The sequence below is a fragment of the Anarhichas minor genome, unplaced genomic scaffold, assembly GCF_050575085.1.
Source record: "Anarhichas minor isolate MPS153535 unplaced genomic scaffold, ASM5057508v1 ptg000040l, whole genome shotgun sequence".
NCBI classification, from domain to species: Eukaryota; Metazoa; Chordata; class Actinopteri; order Perciformes; family Anarhichadidae; genus Anarhichas; species Anarhichas minor.
The window spans coordinates 6,278,295-6,305,182 of record NW_027466486.1 but is presented as its reverse complement, the minus strand read 5'-3'; the positions used below and the strand labels follow the sequence as shown (position 1 = coordinate 6,305,182).

The following is a 26,888-nucleotide window of genomic DNA, read 5'->3' as shown; positions in this document are numbered from 1 at the left end:
ACACCCAGTTAATAGAGGACGTACACTGGTCACACTTTGTAACCTCCCACGTACGCCATCAGTATACAAACAGTCATGCCTTTGCTGAACGAAGAAGTTCATCGGCAGTGGAAGGGAAGGAGAAACCCGATTCATGTAGAGGCATCTACGAAGACCTACGAAGCTTGTTTTTGTGAAACAGCTGAAACAAGGTGGTAGGGGTGGCGAGGCCTCAAGGAATGACATGTGTGAGGTGGAGGGGGGGGGGGGGGGGGGGGGGGGCCGGCTGTTAAGCGCTATTTCCATCTCTCATGAGACTTTTGAGCAGTTGGGAGCTCTATATTAAACTGGAGCTGGGGAACCCGACACTGGGGCTTCAAGGTCAGGCAGGCTTTTCTGAGGGCATCTATAGTTAACTTAACGCAGAATTGTAAGGTGGGTCAAACTCGCATATTTAGGTTTTAGTTCTCGTCTTTGTTTTAAGTTAGGATATACACTTAAAATAAAAATAAGACACCAAAAAAATAATGGATTTAGCCATGGCATCAGTTTGCAGGGCTTTCCTGTTGAGCTGACAACTTGTTTTCTCTTCATGTCGTCGATGACAGACTGACAAATGTGTGATAGATGATCTCACGGACACTGACAAGCATACACACAAACATCTGGCCTGCAGCTGTGTGGACAACACCTGCGTGACACATCGGCCCCGTACAAACATGCCAGGAGACTCGGCCCAGAGCGACTCATTCCCCGATAACATGACCTCAGCACTCTGTGGTCCACAGATCCTCCCAGTAGTCCCTAAAGATGAATTCATCCTCATGGTAGCTCGCCCAGAAGACAGATTACATCAGTCCTAACCAACACCGGCAGCTCCAGTCCACAGCCAGGCTTTGCGTATGAGCAGTGACACGTCGTACAGGGAGGAAACAGGGCAGCATAACATAGGGAGTGATGGGAATATGAAAAACAGGAACAGTAAACTACAAGTGATTATGCGTGGTGTGTCCAAAAGAACAGAGTAAAGAAGAGCCGACATTCTGTGGGTTAGAAAATCAGTTCTCTGCACACAGCTCACAGCGAAAGCAAATATATCGTGTGCTATTTGCAACCTCCGATTCCTCCGAGAAACGCCATCTTTCTGATAGCGAGAGAAAAATAAAAAAAGTGCGCGCACACGTGACAATGCTACCCAACAACCAGCAGCAGCAGCACCCCTCCTCCTAATTCTATTTCCTCCTGCTGAAATGCCACATTACCATAAGGGGGCCGTGCTGGGCCATCAGCGGAGACGTGCGGCATTTGACAACCACTAATTTCAGAGCGGCGAGTCTTTTCTGAAGCGCCGCGCTCATCTACAAATTACCCCCCGCTTTGCACAGCCAACAAAATCATTCGTCTTAGCTGTCCACCCCGGCAGAGAAGGCTTTTTGTCAGGAAGACACGAGTGAAGTGAGGGAGACTAAGGATCACCATCTTAGAAGGAATAGAAAGAGGAGGAAGACGGTGAGCAGGAGTTAGAGCAGTGCTACGAGTAGGCTAGCCAAAATTTGATTTTTTTTTGTTGGTTTTTGGCATTTCATGGCATCGATATGTTACTCTTCTTTAGCTGTCTCTCAGATCAGTGCCAGTGTTTTAAAACCTGGCTCAGCTAAGCAAACACAAAACAGCACTTTTTACTTTTTGTCTATTTACGTGTGGAGGGAGGCTGTATAGGGCGCACTCACTCACTCAGATAGAGATATAACATCTCTGTTTAGCGCTTCACCCAGACATCTGTGAGGAAGAAACAAAAATCAACCTTGAGAGGAGTTGGAGGGCAGAGTGGAAGATAGTTTGATGTGGCAGAGACAGAGGAGAGAGGGAGGTATATAACCACCGTGCTGAGCAAGCACTTAACTGTCACTGCCTCAAAGTAAGTTAACATTTCAGTTCATCTTTGCTTTTTTTGGGGGGGGGGTTCTCTCAATATCTGCCCTTTCTCCTCTAACCGTCAGCGACAAAAGGAAATGTCACAAAGCTGTGGCTGCAGATGCATCTGCCCTTTGTAAGCACAAGTAAAGAGACAATTTCTCCTCATCTTAGTGGTGCTCTTGACAAAAGGGGAGCGAGGAGTACCCAAAAGGAAGGATGTGGGAGTTTGAGAGGCAGTGGGCTGAGGAACATGATGGGAGACGAAGACGCTGGAAGTGGAGAGCCAAGAACCAACATTTGGCCTATTGAGGGGATCTTTAGTGTGAAAGATCATTCTTCTCGACCGTGGTCGAATTTAAGAAGATGCTTGAATGTCGGCCATGACATGGGACAATTATGAACACGTGAATACTTAGATCTTCCTAAAAGATAAACCCATCATTCGTGACTCCAGGCAATAGTCTGTCGAATAATGTTCTGATTTAACCAAGATACTGATTGAGTAAACAAAAGCTCATTTCGTAGAATTACAAAAATGAATGTACTGATAAGCAAAAGGAAATGTGTTGACATCATGTAATGAAGCTTAAAGGCAGCATGCCAAGCCAATAATCTGCACAATTACATCTTTTGCTTTGCTCCCACCATTGTTACGATTTGTTCTTAATTAAGCAGGCCGACTTTCCACACAAGTGAAAAAAAAAGAATCACAGAGTGGCATATTGCTTTAAGGTCAGATTTTTACTCTATTACACCTTGATAGGGAGAGGAAGAACCAGGCCTAGACTGGAGAGTCATGTGCACAAGGGAGGAAAAGAAACACAACTAATCCATTAAGTGTATCTACTCATCTGAATGAGTGATGTTTGACTGACTCGCGCCAATGAACAGGGAGGCTTTTCATTGATTCAGCCTAAAAAACACGATCACAAAGAAGCAGCACCGGCAGAATCCAGGGACATTTTACAGGAGGGGTTGAGATACGGGAGAGGAAAGGCAAAGGACCAAAGAATAGCCAAATGAGGTAGAAATATTTTGTAATGTTGCCGCCCCTCTAACATGATCTAATGAATAGAAACAGCATGAGGCAAACTTGGAGAACGGAGTGGAGAGGAAGAGAGATAAGGGACAGATAAAAAGGGTAAAAACAATGGAGTAGTCAAGAAGGGGATAACGTAATCAGGTTAAAGACTGGTGAAGATCGCTCAGCTAGAGCTGCTCCACTAGAGAATGTGAACAGGTCCATTAAGAGCCCAAAAATAGACCTGCTCCACAACGGCTTTGTCCTCACCCTGTAGCTCACAGCAAAACGTCCTCTGACCATGCAGAGCACATCTGTCCATATAAGAGAGTGAGCGAGTGAGTGAGAGAAAAGAGAAGAAATGCAATGGGTGAGTAATCAGTGTGATAATATCTGGCACCTGAAACAGATCAAGTCGAACACCAATTCATCTGAAAGCCCAAATGATCAAATGTTTAGCTATGCAGGCACTTAATGAGTCCTATCTGTTTAGAGGGATTAAAAAACGGCAGTGTTCGAAACCATGAGAAAACCGTCCGGGAAGAGGAGAAGAAGCCCAGGAAAATATAGACCTAAAACACAATGGTCGTGTCACGGAAGAAAGGGAAGAAAAAAATAAAAATAAAAATAAAAGCAGCAGCAATCACAGATACACCCGAATGTGCCGGTGCCGAGTGAAACAAGACTACGGCGAGGAACAAGCCTTTTCACTTTAAAGCAGTGCACTTCAGCAATCACAAAGCCCGGGTACCCGTTGCAAACGAAAGGATTTGGGCGTTTAATGCATTCCTGCCCTTTATTCACGGCACAGACGACTTTATCCAAGACGACACTCCACTTCAACAGTTCGGGGGGTTTGGCAGGCCGAGCACATGAACGACGGGGGTTTCTTTTAGAGCAGGGAGCAGAAATATAGTGCGCATTGGTGGGGGTGACTGAGCCATGAAAACATATGCATTTCTGGGTCTTATCGTCAACTCACAGCTGCCTCCTCCCCCCCCCCTCCCTCTTTGTCAGGGAGAAAGTTTTTACTTCCTAATCTTTGATTTAACAGTAGGCCTACACTGCACGCTCCTTTGATGTTCTTGCACAAACTATTCCTGTGCTGTTAATGAGTATACTGTAGTATCAGCATCGTTAAGAACAGTTATTCCAGTTCTTAGAAGGAAAATACCAGGTTTAGAGTTTGCATTAGGGAACATTAGCATTAGTTTACTATTTACCAGATTGTAAATGTAATGTTAACAGATTGTAGGAGTGCGACAATAAGCATGTGAATCACAACATGTTCAGTACAAGATGCTTCTGTTCTGGATGAGACTGGTTTATGAACCAAGACATTATGGGGCAAGTAAAAAAAATGTAATAGCAACGCTGGACGAGCAGGAGTAGATCAGACTGTGGATCAACACTTTTCAACCCAATTAAGGCACTGTTATGTCTCTGGGAATGGATACATCAAACACACAAACTCATTTTCCAGAGTGTGTCTATTACTTGAGGTAGTCTATAACACACTTGGGCGCGAGGCACTCTCCCCACGGCCTCCAAGCAGCCTCTTTCCACACATTCAGAGAGAGAAACGGCAATAATGAACGGCATAGGGGTGTTTATTGCTGTGGATATGTGACTAGAGTCGGGCAGGGAAAACACAAAGTGCTTGAGCCCCCTGTGATAGTGTTCATTCACATCCGAATAGTTTTGTAATTAAGCTGGGGCCAAACAGACATACCGTCTTTTGTTTTCATTGGATTACTTATTGGCCATCTTCCAGTGTTTTTAGTTTAAATTCCCTGTTTGCGTTTCCCCTTAAAGTGTTTCCTCGCTGATCTGTAGCAGAGGGATGGTAATACAAAGAGGCAAAAAAACAAATGTTGGAGGATAAATACTTGATTCGACTAAACCCGACTGTTGAGGCATCGTACTAGCTTTGGCACAGAATGAGGGCATAGGATTTTGTTACATAGGATTACACTAACAAAAGGATCACCACCAGTATGGACAGAAGGAAGCTGCAACTACAGTGAACAACAACTTCTTCAATGTACATATGGCATGTGGGTATTGTGAGACAAACTTGGAATAGTAACACCATATCCAATAATTCATTTTAAGCCGTTAATGTTATCTCAATGTATTTAAAAAGCATTGCATTAGACACGATGTGGATAGAAGCGCTGGGTCCCACAGGCTGAGGGGTCTAAATGGCTCCAGACAGAAATGACTGTGTGGATTGCTGGCAGCCAGAGGGAGAGATTTATGTTGTGTGTCAGGGATTCTCCTAGGGCAGGCTGGGTAAAAAGCTCCAGCGTCAGGTCTTTAAGTAGATGGGCCACTAAATAAACGACTAGCATAACAAGGTTTCGGGATTCTCTGCTCCCCGAGCCAGGTGAAAATATATTGAATTACAGAAAAGAACTCCCGTACACACATGCTTACTCATCTCGTGGGTAAAAAGCCATTGAGCAGCCGAGCTTTCATCCAAATTGGGAGCGAACGGTTGATGCATTCTGCACCAGTAAAAACGCTTGCACAGTAACACAATCTCTGTTAAAGCCATACACTGCGATGCGTGCACATCCCAGCCAACCACCCCCACCCCCCCCCAATAGCAGCATGTTCCACTCTCTGATCATCAGTAATGAGCTGAAGCTGCCTGAAAACACCAGTCCATTTAGCCAGAGTCCAACAATACACAGGAATGTGTGTGGTGTGTGTGTGTGTGTGTGCCCGGACACATACTTAAGTACATGTCATGCAGATAGAAACAGACACACACAACTTGACAATTAAAAAAACTCCCACAAACACATGAGCTAATGAGCTTTTGTGTTTGTAGGCAAGAATCTCTTGAGACGGTGAACCCACAGAAATAACTCCACGCAGAAGGAGAGAAACTGCCTCAGAGAAAAATCTGCTAAACAAATACAGCAGGAAATAGTGCTACAGCTCTCCTCCACCCTAACTTTCTACCCACCGGCACATGTTTACAGAGGATTGCTCTTTATTACACATCAACCCAGAAGTGGGAATATTCCCTCTCTTCTACCTTTAAAAAAAAAAAGAACACAGTAAACCCAAATCACGATTAATAGAACTACATAAACACATTTACAATATTTTTAGATATTTAAAAAAAAAAGGGATGTAATTTATTGTAATGCATAAAGAATATGTATTCAGCTCTACTTCTTCAGTGGTCTGTCAATCAAACCGTGGGTTAAACACATTCTTACATTCCCAATTACGTCAGAAATATTGAGACGCACAGTTTACCGTCTCCTCTATTCTGGCTGAGCCCCTGAGAATATGTAAATGCTGAAAGCTGAACGTGTATGTGCGGTGATGGCCAAGAACAGCAATCAGCAAAGCCATTAATCATAACCGGTGACAAATGCAACGTTTTCTGGGGCTGTCGCTGGGACTGCATGCAGGAGAGGAAAGAAGTGCCAAGCCGAATGTGGCTTTCTGTGTCTGCTGGCAGCAGCAGTGACTGTGTGCTATAGGAGCGTGTCATAGCGCGTTAGTTTGGTGATTAAACAAAGCAAACAGACAGTGCAGACAAGGAGAGAGGGACCAAAGGAGAGGCAGAGCTGAGGGGAGGCAGGAAAGGAAGCAGAAACAGTGATGAAAGGGGACAAAAGGGGACTGAATACACTAGTTTATTAGCCTGTATTGGCAATAGTGTTTGAGTAGAGTGACTGCTGTCCCTGAACTCCAGCACCATGAAGCAACAGCTGAGCAGGTACAGTGAAGGTCCGGGGGAACGCAGCCCGACAGTGGGCCAACTTAACCGAGTTATCGTGACAATTTAGAGATCATGATCATTGCGGAGGCAAATTCATTAAACAACTGTCAAGTGGCCCTAAAAATACAGAGACCACAAAGGCAGTTAAATAAAATAAAATGCTAATAGTCAGAGAAAATCTTGTTGTGGTCCCAAAACTGGCAGCTTCAGAGAGCGTTTGTACGAGTCTGAAATGACAGAATGACGATGACTGGAGCTACTCCTCAGAAGTCGACAAACTGCGTCATCCACTGGTTAACACCAGCCGTCTTTACAATTGTAAAATGGAAGTAGAACGACTGCTACGTCGACTGTATTTTTTCCATTTTAAAAATAGTAATAGTCGTTTCATTTTTATTTGCAGTAGTTCACATGTGACACTGCAATTTAAACATGTTAACAATATCTTGTGAAGAGGCATGATCTGGGATAAAAAAAAATAACAGTGGCTTGACTTTCTCAGACTTATTTTCAAAAAGTTTTATAGTAGCATTTGGCTCGACATTATTCCTAAAACAAAGTTAGAGCAGAAACCCATCTTATCCCTCTCGCTCCCACCCCCACGCTAACCCATCCCAAACTTAACAGTGAATTAAGTGGTTTAGACAGTATCTGCAGAGCCATTAAGACCCCAGACTAAAATTAGAATAAGGGATCATCACACTTGATGATGTGGAACTGCTTTATGGGGCTGTGTGCTGGTGGGGGCACGCTAGCAGCTCAATGAGCCATAGGAGTGCCAGTTTTGTGCACTTAGTGGGGTCTACCAAAGAGTGAGGTGAAACTGGCAGGGAGGGCTGGCTCGATACTGAACCATAATGGCTTACTCCTAATGGTTGCCGCGAGGGGCCAACGTTCATTACTCTCTGCGTGGGGGGACTTTAACAGGATCCCGGGGTGAGACTTGTGAGTGCATGCACGCTCACGCACACACTTAAACTTTGGTGGTGGCACCGCAAGGCACATGAGCAAGATGGAAAGCTACAGAAAGCGTTTTCTTTCTTTCACACATTGACAAAAATATATATATATATATTCCTTACAGGAGGCACCGGGGAGTGTTAGTGTGGCAGTTAACCAAAAAAAGCGTAGAGCTCCTTAAGGTGGTTTCATAATATTGCTAATTTATCAACGATTGCAGAAATATTTTAATCCAGCACAAGCTAGAATTCTGTGCTAATACTTCCTCTCGCCTCGGTTCACCTTTTAAAGTAGCCCAATACCCGAGCTCAGCTGAAACAGCCAGCCTAATGCACACAAATGCAAACTCAGGCTCCCTCTAAAATACCAAGCAAAGATGGGCTATTTTACTGCTGCTTTTGCCATCTAAAAGGGGGAGCGATATGTAGCGTTAAATTGGAAGTCACAGCAATAGTCATTTAACAGGCTGGCTTTAAGAGAGAAGCCTCATGAGCTGAAAATGGTTTTCACAAATTTATGGGGATATACTTGGTCGAAAAGGAAACAGCCTGCTTCAACTAAGCTATAATACAATCAGGAAATCCATCTTTTACTTCCATCAATTATATAACCTGTATACGTGTGGTTCCATCCGTACTAAAAGGGATGCCTACAGGGGTAGTCAAAACTGGTGAATTAATTAGTACAAACACGCACACAGCATGAAAAAAGCATTCGCACAAACAGCCAAGCAGATTGTTGGTTTTTCTGCATCTCGTGGGATCTCATTTCAGAGGCTTTACCTGCCAGTAAAATCAGACAGACAGACAAAAGACAGACCTGAGCCGTGCTGCACGCTGCTGCTCAAGAATCCCTCTCTCACTTCGCTTTAACCCATTTAACTCTACTTTTAGTGTTTCGGGGGATGTACACGCGCAACGTAGGCATCTAGAAACAAAAATGTTTTATCCACTGAGGCCCTAGGCATACTTTAACAAACATGCATCCACACACACACTATAACAATGCAGAGGATGCTATGTCAAATGAAGCACAGGATGCCCGCTGTGAGCTCAACAAGATGTGAGAAAACGAGATAAGAATGGGAAGAATAACAGGAAGAGGAGTCAGGATGCATGCTGATGGGATGCGTGTCTGTGGATTGGAAGAGCAGTCCTTGGCCCCCATTTTGCATTGACTATTACCAGGAACCATGTCCTCTGGCCCATAAAAAAGGGGGTCCCCCTTTCCTTTGCCCACTGCCTGGAGGGGCCCGAAAAGATTGGCGTTTCAGTAGAAGGGCTCTTGTTAGGATACGAGGAAAGGCCATTCCTCACAGGGTGACTGAAGAGTTAGCCAAGACCTTCGACTAACATTCAGATGATCTAAAAATGCAGAGCATTATTAATCTATTAAACACATCTTAACTGTGTCTACCCCTACACACAGCTGCCCCCCCACCCCTCCTTCATGCAACAATGGCAGGAAAAGCCCAGCTGTCAGAAGAGGAAACGAGACAGGAAGAGGTTGGAAGGAAAGGCTCCGACTGTCAATGTGACTGGAGAAGATAACATGCTCGCTGCTTCCTGTCCCCACCCCTGTAAGTAAGGAGACCACAGCGCTCACAACCTGTGAGGAACAACCGAGAGAGGATCATTTGTTATAAAAAGGAGATTTTTCACTTTATGTCTCTATGATCCGACCTCTATCTTTGTCCTCTGATCCAAAGGGATCATATCCATGCTTCCAAAATAATCTAGGCCTAAATCCACAGGAAAGAACAGTGCTGTCGGTGAGATTATAGAGTCTACTGACGGAGCACCGCATGGTTAACGTGAAGGGAACCAGATAGGTGATGGTTAAATTCAGGCGGTCATTTTCCTCACAGGTGAACACAGAGAGGAAAAGACTGGCTTACATCAACTGTGACTCCAGTGGTTTTTTGGCAAAGAACAGATGGAAGCAGCAATAGCCTGCCATAAATTTGGGACGGATTGAAAAAAAAAAAAACAGATTGGAAAAAAATAAAATCTCTTTATTTAATGTTTGTGGGAGGTGGGGGAGTGACACACTGAGGAAAAACCACATCATTGTCTCTCTCATTGTCAGGAATGAGGTCACTTGATTTCACTGAAGCAAACAGTGATAACTGCCTTCAAGTATGGACTGACTTTATTATTGATTTCATTTGTATTGTTATTATAGTGCACATTATCATAATAATTATGTTATGATATTTACATACTTATTGATCCATTTTCTTTACTGTGCTTTCCCATAGTTCAGACGCACATGCTATAAAATAAGAATACAAAGTGTAACTGGGCTGTATTCATTGTTCTTGTGGTCTCCTTATTGTTTAGTTAGTGTATTCTCTTTTGTCAATAAAGAGGTACAATACATTCTACACACTAGAATACTACCTTTGCCAGGAAGCCCAGCTGTGAGTCAATAATGCTATGCACTATAGTTGAAATAAACCGATTTGGTGTTAATAAATACTTGCGTTTAAACAAAATGAGCTACAATTAAAATGAATAATACGGCAAAAATATAGTTATAATCAAAAGCAATCAAATACAACAGCCCTGCAATAACTCCTATGAATCTTATCATATTCAGTTGTGTGCCAGAGACGCATCGATTCAACTCTATGGTTGCTTCACATGCTGGAGCTCATTTTAATGAAAAAACACGAAACAAGAACCAAACATTAATGAAGACGGCTCAATGTCATCTTTTCATTTTCGATACACACTCGCTCATTGCCAGCTTATTGCGTTACACCAGGGCAAAACTAAAATCACTCAACCAATGTACCACAAGCTACAGCCTTCTTAACAGCCACGACGTCCCGTCATAGTCCTCTCTCTGAAGCAGCTTCAACAAAGACTGGTACGCTCAGAGGTTTAGGAGTTGTCCTGTAATCTTTTTTTTTTTTGGCTCGTGTATCATCAGCTTGAAGTGATTTTGCAGTCGTGATTACAGTTGACAGTGACGTACCTAATGTAGCGCAGATTTTGAGCTAGGCTTTAATTCTCCGTGCGGAAAAGCCCCAGAACAGACATGAATTATAAACACAGGCAGGCAAACAGGTTACATCACAAAGTGTGTGCACGCGTGTGTCAGCTGTTGTTTTATCCGCCGTCACCGGGCCTGCTGGGGCTCGTATATTGCATCTTAAGTTTAAAGTCCAACAGCCAGTCTCTGTCTCCGGGTGTGACAACGCACAGACTCACACCACAGCTGTTGTGTCTTTGTGCCGGCTCCTCATTGTCTTCACAACCTGACATACCATTTTTTTTCAGGATCTGAATCGAATCACTTCAAACGCCTACTCGTCTACAATACAAATTAGACTCGCAAGAAATGTGTTAAATATCTTGACGGATGTACACGGTCCTCCGCCTGAACTTCAATTGTTCTGGGCCAAGTATACATGGATGGATTGCATGCAAGGGTTGGTAGCTGAGAGTTAAACTGGTACAGACTGCTTCTCTATGAAGAACAAACAGGCCTGGCACTGGTTGGAGACAGAAAAACTCTCTCGATGTCTGATGCACTTTGAGAGATTACGTTTGCTCGTCTTAAAAGGAAGCTACGGTTTGGTGTGTTTTGGTCTGCTCGTCTGATCCTGGAGATCTTTCAGTTGATCCGTTTCGTCATGTTGAACGTACCATTTAAGAAAACAAAGACATTGGACGGTCTTAACAACCAACAATTGCGTCAGAGTAACATAAAGGGAGGAGGAAAAGAGACTCAACTGCCATTAACCAAGCTTCCAGTATGCTAAAGCCTTTAAACATCGATCCGCCTCAGTGCCTCAATGCACTTGGGTGCGAGGACTTAACAAATCTGCGAGAGCATATAAGTGTGCAGAATTACAGCCAGCGGGTGCAGGCATGTCGTTCTCTACCAACCAGCGTTTGAGCCCCGAGAGTGATTGAGTGGAGAGTGGAGCAAACGCTCGGGTCCTGAGCGCAGACAGTGAGAGCTACGCTGATGCAAACCGACAGACCACGAAGCAGGCCTTTAATGTCACCACTGGTCCTCACATGAAAGAGGCAATATAGCCCCAAGGCTGGAGTTTTTGCCTCACATACGAGTAGAGAGGAAGGCTGCAATAGAGAAACAAATGGAAAAGAATAGAGCGGGTGAAGAAAGAAATCTGGAAAAACAGGAGATGAGAAAAGAGATCAGAAGTAGAGTCATTCTGCTCAAATAAATAGTTAAGACAAAGCCAAGAAAAATGAGTCATTCCCTTGGGAAAATGAACACAGATTTTTCTCCTGTGGAAAACACTATGGCAATGATAGAAGGCAATATAAAATAAACAGATGAGGGGGAAAGACATAAGGGCAGCGATAAGAGAGAGGAAACAAAGCAAGCGGGGTGTGTGTGTGTGTGTGTCTGTGCAACTGAAGTGCAGACGGAGAATAGGAGTTTATATATGGTGATGAGGGAGGAGGAGGTGCAGAGATAGAACCACGGTCTGGTTCATCAAAAGTGCCAGACGCTCAATAAGAATAAGGTTGCAGGAAGAGCTCCCATCACAAACAGTCTCAACTCATGTCAGACAAACACTCTCCAGGAAAGCGAAGAAGGGGAGAAGAGAGGAAGGGTGCAACAGAGATGGAGGGAGAGAGGAATGAGAGTGGACAGAGAGACAAGTCCATCTCCTGGCAGACTATTCTTCACCTCAAGGTGTCAACAGCAGCTGGTGCCTTGGCACCTTGCTCATACCCACACCTGTCTCCCTGGCCGTGTGCATCTCTAGCTGCCTTTAACCACTAAAGGACAACTAAGGTTTACAGTAAATTATTAGATTACCCACACACTGCAGGAGATCACAAACGTGTATCCAATCCAATACTTTGATGGCAATTTGAATCAAATCACTCCATCTCTTAATTCACTGTTCTCCCCTCGTCACTGAGCGTGTCTCACACCAGACAGACAGGAGCAGCAGCTGTAATCTTATCCAACATGACAATAAAGCAACACCGTGTAAGTTGTTTATGGGCAACATTCATATGAACTGACACAAAGCCAAGATGGCTAAAGTTAAGTCCTAACTGTAGCATCTACAATGTAGAGAGAAACAGTTAGTAGTTTAGTGAGCTGTCAAAGATGGCAGCAGGGATGTCTCTGCACACATAAGGAACTTCAGTAGACAGTTTACCATCTGTGAGCTATGGAACTGCTAGCTAGCTACTACAGTATATTAAAGATTGATCCGACCCAGACTGCTCAGGTCGGAGGTGCATTCCGAATTCAATCCCCATTAATTAGGTCATGGTCGGGATCAGGGGGAAAGTGTCAAGTAATGGGTAATTAGGATGTTCAGCATATAGGGCAGGATATAGGGAACTGTAAGGAAATGGCCTGGTGCTTGATACAAAAAGATATGGTTACCGATCCACACACACACAATATACTGTATGTTTGCATCATGTAGGAGACTGAAAATGGCCGTTTCTACAATTTTTCTTCAACAAAATTATAAGAAAAGATCACAGCCGGTTTTTAACATGCTCCAAATTGTCTCCAATCTCACTATCCAACTATAAGAGCAACAACATAGATGGGAGGGTGTTGGGTTGCAAAAAACACACTCAAGAGTCAGCAACTTAAAGAACAGTACATTCAGCACTGTGCATGCAGCTAACATAATAAACCAAGTGATAAATGCAATGAGTCAAAATGCATTGCGGTGGATCAGGCTTGTTTTACAGACAGCACTTGTGTGCACACTTCTATGTGAACTGGTAGGATTGACCCAGTGTGTGCGTCTGGCCCATTAAAGCACAAAAAGCCATTGTGCATCATTAGGTGAGGGGGAGGACTGGAGAGACAGAGGGGTGGAGTGTGGAGCTGAGGGAGGGGTCAGTGACCTTCCTCATAACCAACCAAATGACCTCATTCACAGCACATAGGAATCCTCTGTCTCCCCCCACCGTTCTTTATCACATTCAACCATCCTCCCCTCTCGGCAGCCTTGAACGTCTTTTTCCTTTCAGCGAACACAATCAATCAACTGAGTCGGGACGAGGCTCACGCTCACTCACCCTTTCAGATACACATTCTTTCCTGCCAGTTATCTGTGGGGGTTTTTATGCCAGTCTTTCCTATGCCCCACACGGTGCTAAAGAGGGACTTTGTCTCACCAATTAAAGTCTAATCATTCAAAGCCAACCATTGTTTCTGTTCTGTAATCTCCTCCAGACCGCTGAACTGATAAGGACAGACAGACTTAAGCCTCACCACAAACCGAAAGAGCAGCGACATACACTAAACACACAGGACAGTCGCGAAACTTGTCACTCGCAGTTGTACAACTCTGGCCTCATTCGTGTGCCGCTACGATCAGTTTGGGTTGAATGCGTAGCACATGGGCATACATTATGCTCGGCAAATCATGTTTTACATCACAGCACAAGACTGCGGGGCAGACAGCGACTGTAAAACACAACTGTGCAACACATGTAGTTCTAGTGAGGCTCGACAGCCTGTGGCAGAGAGACAGAGTTTAAGCAATAGCTTAGCTCAGTAGGTAGAGGAGACAGTGGAATAAAAACAGACATTTATTTTACCCCGTATTTCTGCACAAAATATTATATTACAAGTATTATACTATTTGTAGAACTCCTGTGTAAAAATGGTTATGGTGGTGGAAATGAGTCAACGTTGCAGTGCAAATGCAGTGCAAAATGTGAGCTAAGAAACAACATTTGACAAAAAAAGATGTATTAGCTTTTGATAAATGGTTACACTGAACAATGGCGAGGAACCCCGTGTTTGGCACAATATAAAGAGAGTAGTAAAGAGCAACAGCGGTACTGTGTGAAAGTATGACGTGGACTTTGACATGTTGAAGCTGCTGAGAGTCGGGGAAGCAGCTGAGTCTGGTTAAGACTGGAGTTCCCAGTGCTTCACATTTGATGGCAGAAAGCTACAAAGCATCTCTCTGCCTCTTGCCACCTCACTTTCTGTGGGCCTACGGGATGGTTATGGCAGCACCGCCTGCTCTTGCCAAGCCTCACAGAAACAACACGGGCTGCTGAGGGACAGGTAAATTATTCATCTTTGATTTATCGGCCAGCCGGCGACTAAACCAAGGTGAAGGCTGCAAACCACAGGCAGACTGATCCACTGGGGTGTTTTTAAAGGAGGATGGGGCTAGCGAACCTCTTGGACTGGAGAGTTTGGACGAGGATGAGGGGAAAATATTGCAAATATAAACAGTCAGTGACAAAGAAGACCATGTCATAAAATATGAAGCTTTGGGAAAACATTAGGGGACTTTGATTTCAAGTGGAATGGGGCTTGCTCGTGCCAGCCCTGAAGCAAAAACTATCAAGTTACAGACAAATTGTGGATTAAACGTGTCGATATTTAAAGCAAGGAGACGTTCCCGTGTCTCACTCTGGATGGCATTCACATTCAGCTGAGCTAAAGCACACTATGAGAGAGTGTGCGGGGAAAGCAAACACCAGGCTGGAGGTTAAGTGCTCCGACTGTGCTCCCGGTAACATTCCTGAGCTGGCTGCCAACGCTCGCTTGCCATTCCTCCACTGAAAGGAGAGAGGAAATGAATGCAGAGGGGTGGGCGACTCAAAAGAGAGGAACAGAGTGAGCATTCAGCTCATTTTTCTATGATAAAAATGGGGAAGGAAACAGGAAACGTGACAAATGTTGCCGGCGTGATTCCTGAAAACCCTAATTGTTAGACCGTATATCTGTTGCGACTGTGCAAGGGCTTAAATACAGATACACAAAGAGAGAGCGAGAAAATAAGGAGAACCACTGTGAGTGAGGGGGGGGGGGGGGGGGGAGCTATTCGAAGCACTCAAAGAATGCAACAGGGTGGGGCCTGTACTTCTCCTGAGAAATATTCTGTGTGCTGCCTTTCCACACGTGTGGAGGAGGGACAGAAGTTTTGATTCACGATGTAATCTAAATTAATCAAAAGACAGCTGAGCCACAGACCCACCTCTATGGGAGAGGGCACAAGAAGAGCGCGCTTCTTTTTCACCACAGACAGAACACAGCCCCCGCCCCCATCTGTCTGAAGGAAAAACAAACCACTGATTTGCCTTCTCTACGGTCTATTCCTGTCTGAAATGGGCGTTACTTCCCGTCAGATGTTTTTGTACGACACAAAAATGGTAAAAGCTGACATAACTTTGGGTCAAGGGTAATGGGAGGCGCCGTGGTTTCAGAAAAAGGGATAAACAACCAAATTTAATGAACATGTCTGTGTTAGGAAGCTGTTGTGACATAATCATTACAACATCCCCTAATTCTTCTTCCTCTTTAACGCTGCTCGTCGTCATCTAGCACACACATACAGAACTATGACTCTCGCTTTGACAGAAACCACACGGTGAAATACCTTCAGCGAAATTCACTGTGCCTCTAGTTGTACGCTATTAATTTTAACGTGTTTGCTCTGCTTTAAGGTTCGAGGAATTAAAAAAAAAAAAGAGATATAAACTGCCTGTAGAAATGTGTCGCCTAACAGCCGGCAGTAATAGAAGGGAAGACACGTAGTTTTGGCGACAGCGAGCCAGATAGTCGACCAGGCAGTCGGGGTAGGGTACGGAGACAGGAGGCCAGGCAGAGGCGATAAGGAGGCCCAGCACTCACGGGATTGAGGCCTGAGATAAGAGCCCGGAGCTGTCGCTGGATGACTTTATCTTACAGCACCTGCTAGGGGGGTGGCATTGCTGGGGCTGGAGTGGGGCCAGGGGAGCAAGATGGGGCCGGGGGTCGGAGCTAGAACATGAACTGAGGCTCACACAGGCACTGTGGTGGGGCTCCTGGATAGGAGGGCTAGCTAGGCAGAGGCATGTCAGAAGGACGACCGGCAAGGCACCAGTGGGTCCTGCCACAACCCCTACACGGCACCCTGTCACACTCATGCCACCACCTAATTTATTACCAGGGAGGAGAGACTGAGGGGGAAAAAAGGATCACATGAGTGCAAGAGAGAGCCAGACAGAGAAATACGGCACAAAGGCTCCAATTCTGCTTTCTCACTGGTGGCGACAGCTCAGTAAACCAGCTCACAGAATGGCTCCCGGTTAATTAAATTCCAGCTTATAAGTGGTGCTTTGGGAGAGAATGTGGAGAGAAGAAAGGGGGACTGGGGTTATAACACGTTTCAGCATGCGACAACAGTCCTGGCCTAACACCCTCATATCTCTATTCCTGTGCTCTCTCACAGGCCGAAGTGGTTTCTTATTTTACAAGCTGTACCCAGTCTTGTTAGCTGCTAGATTGATTGTGGGTCAGAGGTTAGTCGAGGTCTTGCCAAGGGTTAACCTACAGCGGGCCAGGACAGTGCTACAACAGCCAGACACAGAAAGACAAAGAAACGAGATTGACAGAAATATGGGACATCAGGTAGAAAACCAAACAGATTTCTGGCATTCGCTCATTTATCAAAATCTGTCCTCTAAACAGCTGTTCCCAAAGGACCCCTTCCCTACACAGGCAGGCACCATAGTGGACAGCAGACAGTTTGTCCTCCAAACGCTGACAGCTCTCCTGGGAAGGTCCTGTTAAATCAAGGCACACACAGAGACAAACAAGCAGATACAAAACTGAATATGTAAAGGGGGGGTGCTGTAGCCAGAAAAAAAAAAAAAAAAAAGGGTACAATGCACCATGTGGCTCCGCAACACAGCATGCAACGGAACAACGGAACAACGGACCATTTAATCTATTATACAAACGAAGCCGAAAAATGAGCCTGGAAGGAAAGCTAAGGAGAGCCTGGAATGAATACTTTCAATCAATCCAACTATTCTGTTCTCCATAGAAACACTAAAAACACTGCATGACAACAAAAAAAAGCAAACTTCACTTTCTCCTCTAGCTTACAACAGCGCCTGCACTTCACTACTAGGCTGTGTCTCTAGATGTTATATGGGCTGTCTCCTCCTGCCAAGAGAAAATATAGCGATTTGAAGCAGCTTGTTGGCTGGCAGATCGTAAAGAGGAGTAAAAAAATAAATAAAAAATAACTCCGTAGCAGGTGTCACCTCAGGGAGATGAACAACTGCAACGCAAGGGGATTTCAAAAGGGGCCCGTCGATCAGCCAGAGTGACCTTGAGGGACTACACATATTGGGAACTTAACAAGGGCGTCCATGCACTCACGCCACTAAAGCAATGGAAGCAGTCGTCACACACAAGGGTGGTGTCAGCTTTCTTCCGCCGAGGAAACAGCTGTGTAGACATGCCGAAAGGGTATACTCTTGAGAGATGGACACTTTGGGAAAGAGTTTGTGGCGTAGCTAGATTGTTTTACTCTCATTAGGCCCAATTTAAGACGTTCAATCACATTTAAGCCCACGAAACTGTATTTACTTGTCATTGTCATTTTATCAACAACACATAGAAACTTTGGTCCCAGAGGAGACGCCTTGTTGATGGGTTAGGACGGCCCTTAACTGCATTTATTTTGGATTTTCTTCTCATTTTTGATCGCTCTACACAGACTGGTTATGTTTCTCCCTCTGCTTGAGAATAAATAGCTTTTCGTGCTCTCTCATTGTTGCCTTGAAATGACACCCGCTTTCAATGATTTCTCTTGAGTAGTTTCACAACACACTACCACAAGGTAAAGAAACCCGTCTGGAGTCTGACTGGAAGTTGCAGTCGAGTGTGACGTTTATCTTTCCAGCTGGCAAAGACCACAATCACAAAACATGCTTCACTGATCAGCATTAAAATGTTTATCACATAAATATCAACCTCAAACTACCATTAAAAAAAATTATTAAAATAACTTTCTGAGCTTCCTGAATTGCAGCACTCTGACAGCACAGGCCACATAGCACAGTGCATTAAAAATAACACACACTTGACTTCTCAAAGTACGAGGTCATGGCAAAGGAATAATAAATAGAGCGCTCTTTACGGTTTCTTCTGTCATTTTAGAGGAATAGAAATTGTGTTTTGGGTTTTACCCTGGGTGGGGTCAGTATTCACTAGTCCGGGACAGGGAGGGCCCCGAATATCACATCAGAGCTACGGCTCCGTTTCAAAAGGGGAACGCAAACCAGACCGCCCCTAACGGGAACCAGACAGGCCTCCTCTGCGCCGGGGTGGCTTTCATCTCACACACACGCAATTTCTGGCGGCAGGATAAAGTTTAGCCTGGTGCTGTGGAAACGCTCGTAAACCTCAGACTGGTGTGGTTTCAGAGGAGAGAGAAAGGAGCTGGAAAGTTATGAGTGTTCCAGTCATGATTTCTTACGCACAAGAGGAGGGAGCATTTTTATCCGTCGAGTGTGACAGAGGAGCGTCGGACCAGTCCGACATTACAGATTGATTTCTAAACCCCGAAGAAACCAGTTTCTCCAAAGTCACAACAACATATGGTGCAAGACATCAAATTACAGACCTGTTTTTCTTTTAAGAAAGAATGACGAAGCAGTTCCGCCATCAGTTTCCGACATCAAAATTGCCTTTAATTCATTTTTTGCAAATAAAGCAAATCATAACTTTGTAACCGTAAATCCCCACTGGTCACAATGAGTAGGCCTACGGCAGTATTTACATTCTACCTGCATGTTAAATGTATTTCACGCACTTACTCCCTATGACTCCCTCGACATTCAGCACACAAAATTACTACATTTCCTTCCCCATTCTTTAGTCCCTCTGTTGGCGCACACACAAAACACAAAGAACAGTGACTATAAGTGTAAATGTATTATACATTTCGTTTTTTTTAAGTCCCTGCTGACCACACAGAAGAAGAGAACATGGTTTCTTGCTTTACGCTCACACAGCGTGCCAACGGCTTTGAGTTGTTAGAGCAAATGAGAGGTACACAGACTGTGTGCGGGATCCCTTTTCTTTACTGCTCAGAGAGTTTTAGGGTCTACGACTATGGGGGCTGGGAAATACCAAAGGGGATCAGGGATGAAAAAGAAAACAAGTCTGCTTCCTGACTCTCCCAACACACCCACCATTCCCAATTGAGTCCTAAAAAGCAATTGTCTCTTTCGGAATTGAAAAAAAATCTATTATTCCTCTTTTGTAAGGCGTTAACGGGGTTTGGAGTTATCAAACGTGGTACTATTAATGAGCATAATCTGGTTGGAAAGGAAACGTATCCCTCGTTTTTTTCAGAACATTGTTATTTATTGCTTAACTGCTTATCTGGAGGTCTCAGTCTGAAACTAGAGTGCCATTTTTTCCAGATGAAAGGACTATATTATCTCTATAATCACTCACACAGTGTCAGTGGCATTCTTTAGTCAGATCAGTGGGACCTAACTATATCTACTGCAGCGAAATAACATTTAAATTTAAACTTGATTTGAGTAGAGGTGTTATATTTAGTGTTTAAACATGTATTTTTGCACTGCTGCAATAGTGAAATGGTAGCCAACCTAACGTCTTTAAGTCCTTCCTTTATCACCCTTCATGGGAGCAAGAAAATCACTACCAACCGGTTTAGCAACTACATACTACGGAGGCTACTCATCCAGGCATGCAACCGAAACTGGCGGATGCACAGCTCTTTGCGTCCACGAAGACGCCTCTGGTTTTTCCAGTAAAGTACTCTGCATTGTGCCTTTTATCTTAACGTATCACAAGTGTCATGGTGTCCAGTCCCGACACTACACACACGCAGCACGGGGACAGTGTGCTAAGGGGGCTGTGGCGCTCTCTAGTGTCCCCAGCTCAGTTACATAAAGCATAGGTCCAACCTTACGCTTACACCGGCTTATGTTAGTGATACTAGACACATAAACGGTGAATAAGCCTCGTCTTACAGCGGCCGCTGCTTAGTGCCAAAGAAACCAGCGACAATATACACGTAGACAGACAGGTCTGGACGGCGCCGCCGCCGACACACAGAAAAAGGCGACGCAATTTTGGTAGAGCACGCGTTGACTGGCGAAAAACACGACGACTGCTGCAGCAAGAGAAGGGAATATAACCGAGAAGAGGAATATCCTCTGTGACAAATAGTGTAGTGGACGTGTGAAGGAAGACAAAACGGTGCTCCTTTTTAATACAAAAAAAAAAAAAAAAAAAAAAAAAGTTAGCCATTTGAAATCGTGTACTCGCCCTCTCAGCAACAACTAACTGGCCATTGTTTGGGCAACAAGCAGACACATTCCTCCGTGCTTTTTAAGCTCGGCCGCTGGGCAACAACTCACACAAGAGCAAACAAAAAATAAAGAAAGAAAGTCAAACATTTGTTACGCTTCTTTCGCATTTTGTCTGAGACGCAGTTATTGACTGGCTGGGTCTTTATTTGAAGACGTAGCTTTAAGTTAACGCGACCGTTGGTTCCCGAAGAGTTCAACGGAATGCAGACACCCAGGCTCGCTAGCTTAAAATGTGGCTAACCCGAAGCTAAGTTGCTGTGGAACATGTGGAATCAGGCCCCCCCCCCCCCCCAGTCTAAATTACTTGAGATACGCATTTAATACACATAACGGGTGGATTCCAAACATCTCTGTGGTCAGTTGTCGTCAACACGTTGACAGCGATAGGCAGTTTTTATTTTTCTTAACTGCGTGGGAGAAAGTTTTCGTCTCGTCGACACAAAGTCGAGAGTGGAGCAACAACTCAGTGGAAGCCTTAACGTTAGCAACACAACTCTCAAGTCCACATCCCGTCGTGGTCTTGCAGACTCTCGTGAAACTAGTGGATTGACTGTTTTGGACGTGAGGTCGTATTTGGGGAAGTTTTTTTTCTTTTCTATATCGGTGTACCCGTTGCGTACGGGTCTCGCCAACGTTGTGCAAGCAAGGGACGCCGGACTGCGCCGCGGTCACGCGTCCCCCTCCACGGCGTCTCACCAACACTTACCTTCATCGAGAAGCCTCTCCAGGTGTGTGAAGATGCCGCAGAGATTTGGCAAACTGGTCATGAGCTTCTTCTCGTTTAATAATTGCATCAAATAGTCGGGACTCGGCCTCGGTCGCTCCTTCACTTCGACCTCTCCGACCATCATCTTTGCGGCGAGAGCGGAGAACAAACCACCGTGAAACACAGAATCCTCTTTTAGGGGAAAAGGAGAAAAAAAAACGAAAAAGAAAAAAAAAAAACTTGCGGCTCCAATCCCTCGCTTCCCTCCTCCTTGAGACGAGAAGACTCTGTAAACCCCCCTAAAAATTCAGGTTTGGTTTGTTCTTGTTGTTTGAGTGGAGAGGGGACAAAAAAAGAAACCCGTTATCTTCCTTCCAGAGACTCGTGCGCCGTACTGTCCTCTACGCCGTGTGCGCTCGGGGACGTTCGATTCCACCACTGTGGGCGCGAGAGACTGATCCACCGGAAAGGTTCCATCCTCCTCCACGGCTATTGGCCAGTGGGGCTTTCAGTGGACTAATGGGAGAACCAATGAGCGCTCCGATCGGAGCCAGCAGGGTGGAGTGGGGTGGGTTGGTGGAATGATGGACAGAAATTTGGGCCAATGGAGTGCAGTGCGCAGGAACGCTCACAGTGCCCCATGAAGTGTTGTCAACACAGAATAGCACATATGTCTTTCTTTCTCTTTTCCCTCACTTATTGCAACATTGTATCAGTTAAAAATGTCTCCAATAATACTCTTTGTGTGAACTAATTGTACGGCACTGTCTTCAGTGGTCTCATAATTTAAACACCAAAAGCAGTGCCCATGACAATACTGAGAGGGAAAAGTGGACAGCAAAGTAAATCCTTTAAAGATAGAGTTAGGATTCCTCTTTTTCTTATATTTATCTCTTTGGAATTATTATCAACACTCACAGGCCTCTTTCCCTTCCTATATCTGCTCCAAAAAAAAAAATGTTGCTTCCCTTTCGCCCTCCTCTATGTTACGCAAAATCTTTAGCACGGCTCTTCATGCTGCACATTCAGTGTGAAAACAACATTCCAGTGAGTGACTACTGGAAGGCACATCAGCCCAATTCCTCACATTGATTTTCCAAGGTCTAGTGTAATTTGTATGGTTTAGCAACGACGCGTATGGGTATACTAGTGATCTGGTTAGAAGAGTCACACGTGGGTTGAATGTGTGTTCAGTCTCCCACTTCACACAATGCGCGTGTGTGTGTGTGTGTGTGTGTGTGTGTGTGTGTGTGTGTGTGTGTGTGTGTGAGTGTGTGTGACCGAGGTATACTTGCCAAGACCAACCAAATCGGACTTTGGATATATGCTTCACATTTGGGTGCCAAAAAATGAAGAAAAAAAAATCCTGTGCAATATTTTACAAGATACCGTTTGTTACTCAAGACTTGTACATCTTGTTATCTGACTTGGGACCGATTGATCAACGTTCCAGTAATCAATAGGGCCTTTTCATTGTCCTGTCCTTGGGAGGACCTCTCTACATATCCTCTGAAGATTAACATCCCTGATCAATGGCACACACACACACAAACAAGCTACCTCCTCTCACATCCTGCTTAGTGTTAAAATAAACCACGACTGGTCCGTTTTTTATTTTAACAGCTGTTGGCTGAGAGGGACCCAACTAAATCTGAGCCCTGACCTTGGCCACCATTCAATTTGTCCACTTACTGCTCACCCACTCATGTCTTTGTAAAAGTAGTCCCCACGCTGGGTGCATGAATGCTCAAACAGCTGCACTATGACCTTCTGGCTGCAGTTTGTCGCCACTGTGTTAGCATAGAGAATAGTAAATTAAATCCAAGCGCTCAGTATTAGTGCAGTACGTCCAATAAATTGATCAAAGAACACTCGATCTGATAATGTCTTGGGACAAGTTTAATTATACTGAAATGATGTCTCCGCATCATTAACGTAAGTGACATATGACACCCACTTACAACATATATACAGATTGTAAACTTGCTTACACAAAAAAAATGTCCCGAAAAAACATGTTCAATCAGTCTTCTGGTCCCAGATAATAGCATTTGGCAGTGCAGCAGGCGACAGGAGCCTCCACATCAAAGCAGGATGACAGATACAGTTGCCTTAACAACCTGGATGCTGCTTCTCTGCCCTCCAGCCAGCGTATAACTACAACATGTTATGGCTATAATTATGGTCGAACGTCAGTTGACGCTCAGACAATCACCTGGGGACTTTTGTTTGTAACTGCCCACTATACATCAACATGAAAATGATGTCATTTGATTGGATTTAACAGCTTAACACTTGAAGTGCACCACCATCATATCCATTGTCTTCTGGGGGCGTCTGGTATTTACAATTGTCACAATTTCAAACAGAGACCACGGGGAAACAGAGGTTTGACGGTTGCACCTCCACCAATTAAACAAAAACATGTAATATTAGTCCCGTCATCCAAATGGTCTGCAATATCAGCGCGCCATCTTAAAGCAAGAGGGAGAAAACATCCCTTGAAGTCAAACGCTGATAAGGGATTTTGGTGGATAAGAGTGTGTAGATAGGCAGAGGGAATGAGAAACCCCATGTTTCATGTAACTTGGAGATAGCTAAATTGTTCATGGTGTTGACTTTATGTTTCTATATATTTTTTCCCCCCTCCCTTATTCTTTGAATATAAGCGCTGGAGAAAGTCACAGACCCCTTGCATCAAAAAGAATCTGGCATTTATTCTGAGCTTTGAAAATGGGTTTAGTTCTTATCTCAACGGTGTGCATGGTAATTTGCAGCTCGCCTAGCGCTCATTCTTCTGAGTTGGGTCACATACGGCTTCTGTGTGTGTTGATGTGTGTGTGAAATAGAAATGCAGAGTTAGAGAGGCAGAGCATACTTAAATGTGTGTGTGCGTATGTGTGTGTGAGAGCCTGTGCACGCTTGTGTCTTCTGACAGCCCGAGAGTAAACAGTAACGATATTAATCCCCCCTTTTCCCCCTTGCCCTTGTGTTTTCGTCATTTTTAATAACACGGTTTCTATTGAACAATTAATCCAATTAACGAGGATCCAGATAATTAATGAACATGCGTTTAGCCCCTTTTGAAAAGAGGATGTTAGCTCACTCACAATGAGCTTGGAGAGCGCCCTGGGTTTTCAACTGAAAGTGTGCTGATGGAGACAATGGGGCCCTCGGTAGGGGCCCTGTAGCCGGTTGCAGCCTGCCTCGGGGGCCGCAGCCGCAGGAAAGTGAGTGGGAGCTGGTGACTGTCGAGGCACGGCTGTCTGCGATAACGGTTGTAGCTCCGGAGGAGGCAAACGGAGGCCCACGGGCTCTGATAACACGCAGACATACAAACAAGAACATCTTTTCCTTTTTCTTTTGGCTTACTAGTTTAGGGACTGTGTGTGTGTGTGGGGGGGGGGGGGGGGGGGGCGCTGGCAGAATCTGGGTCATTTACATTTCGAGGAAGGTGTGAGCACAGCGCAACAGAAATAAATGTCCTTCTAGCAACCACAGCATATACAGAGCTTATACCGGAGAAATAGACAATGTACCTATAATTCATTTTAACTCGTATCATAAGCATGACGTGACAAATGCCCCGTTCGTGCTCGTGTTTATGCGCTGTTGCGCCCGTACTTATTTGTGTGCATTTGCTATTGTCAGTGACTGAACATTATTTATTTGTCTTGAAATCTCCCGAAGCAATGATTGTAGAGAATAAGGATGAAGAGGAAGGTTGTGCTAGAGCGCGATGGTGGGACATGCTGATTTGACATGAAATCAACCACTCTCCCCCCGTAGTTTTACTTTAGTGGTGTTGTAGATCTCATCTGTAAAATATCAGTACATTTTAAAGCCTCTGTACCTCTTTGCCAGCACTCATTTTACAGTATGTCAATATAATGATCACACATTAGAGTTGTTGCCGTTTAACTGTATCTGTGTTTATTGTGACGCCTTTGGTATAGTAAAATTCAACGATCAATCCAAGTCCCAGTGCAGCAGCACAGGAAACAGGTAGCAGTTATGAGATCAAATCACTGTTTTATGCTCGTTCAGTTGTCTGACAACACAAAAAAGAAAAATATGTAAACAAGAACTTAATTGTGACTGGTAGTACTTTAACACATCAGTGATCATGGAGAGCAGGAAGTGATAGAAAAAAAAGAACAAAAAGAGAAGAGATCTAGCCGTTTTCCTATCGTTCAGGATTTTTAGTGCAGATGAAGAACTAAAAATGATCCAAATTTAGATGTTGGAAGAACTGGTTCTACAGGACCAAAGACATCCGTGTGGGGGGCAGGGCTAAGGAGGGCCAAAACTGTGACAAAAATGTGCTTTTTCAAACTTAGCTGGCAGAGTTTAGACGTAGCCTGAGCTTTTTCAGTATCTTTCCGCAGAGTTTTGTGCAATTTTTAGAGTTAATTGGAGATGCGTGCACACCATACAGGCAGTACGTTTAGCTTAAGTGAGAAGACAGGCTTGCTTTCTTCTTTTTTTATAACTCACAATTTAGACCACGCACGAGGAGTGTATACTATTTGCACAATACAGGTAGAAGTGTCGCCTGAAGGAGTGCTACAATGTGGAGCGATATGAAGAAAAATCTATCACAATTCAATCTGAAGCTGCAATGTTCCCGTGTTTCCCACAACCCACTCTACTCTCGCGGGCACAGTTATTCAGCGTTCTCTATTTTGTTAAAGGTCACCTTGGGTTTTGTAGTCTAGATGCTCCAGCGGTTTGGCAATCTGGTGATGGAAGTGCCTGTTGGCCTGCCTGTTGGTGCCCAGACAGGTGGGGAGAGGGACAGGGGGGAGGAAGGGGTGACAGCTGGAGCCACTTGTGGTAGTAGGCTCTGATGGGGAAAACATCACCTCCAAAGTCCCACCTCCGAGCTGCTAATCATCACTCAACAGGCGGAAATGACACACAAATCACGTGTTACCATTTTACAGTAAGGGGCACTTAAACTGAGCTGAGGGTAAACAAGTTTCACCCGCTCCTCCCTCTTCATTCCGTCCCACGTGGAGAACACACTGGTGTCAATACAGCTTAAAGGAGTCCAGCCGATGCTACATCTGTCCCCACCAATTGTTAACAGTGTAGATCCATTCCTGCTCCGACTGGACATGCCTGCGTTTGTTTACCTGCTCGTTTGTGCACGCCTGCCAGCCCGTAGCAGGGAAAGAAATGAGTGTTTGTGAGCGATAAGACCGGTAGGAGAGGAAGAAGAGGAAGAGGAACAGAGAGGACGAGGAAGGAGAGTGACAGAGAGAGCGGGAGAATCCTCATTGATCACATCTGTTCAGAGAAGGATTGATCCTGTGGTGTGGTCTGGGATCTAAACACACACACACACACACACACACACACACACACACACACACACACACAAGCACAGATAAGATAATCGCTCAGAAACCTTTCCAGTGAATCAGGATTTGT

General features: G+C 44.7%; 1 protein-coding gene and 1 long non-coding RNA gene across 5 annotated transcripts in view; both read right to left on the bottom strand.

Annotated features, from left to right (window-relative positions):
* qkia (QKI, KH domain containing, RNA binding a) overlaps window positions 1-21,895 on the bottom strand; it is a 67,595-nt gene extending 45,700 nt beyond the window's left edge. For all 4 annotated transcript variants that reach the window (XM_076107632.1, XM_076107634.1, XM_076107631.1 and 1 more), the window contains exon 1: window positions 21,453-21,895. In XM_076107632.1, coding sequence (XP_075963747.1) covers window positions 21,453-21,597 — 145 coding nt within the window. In that variant the 5' untranslated portion in view covers window positions 21,598-21,895. The remainder of the gene's footprint in view (window positions 1-21,452) is intronic.
* LOC142967964 (uncharacterized) lies at window positions 1,252-21,441 on the bottom strand. Its single transcript, XR_012959003.1, has 2 exons — window positions 17,111-21,441; window positions 1,252-16,952 (listed from the first exon to the last, which is right to left on the bottom strand). It is a non-coding gene; the product is annotated as an uncharacterized LOC142967964 (long non-coding RNA).
* Window positions 21,896-26,888: the final 4,993 nt, after the last annotated feature.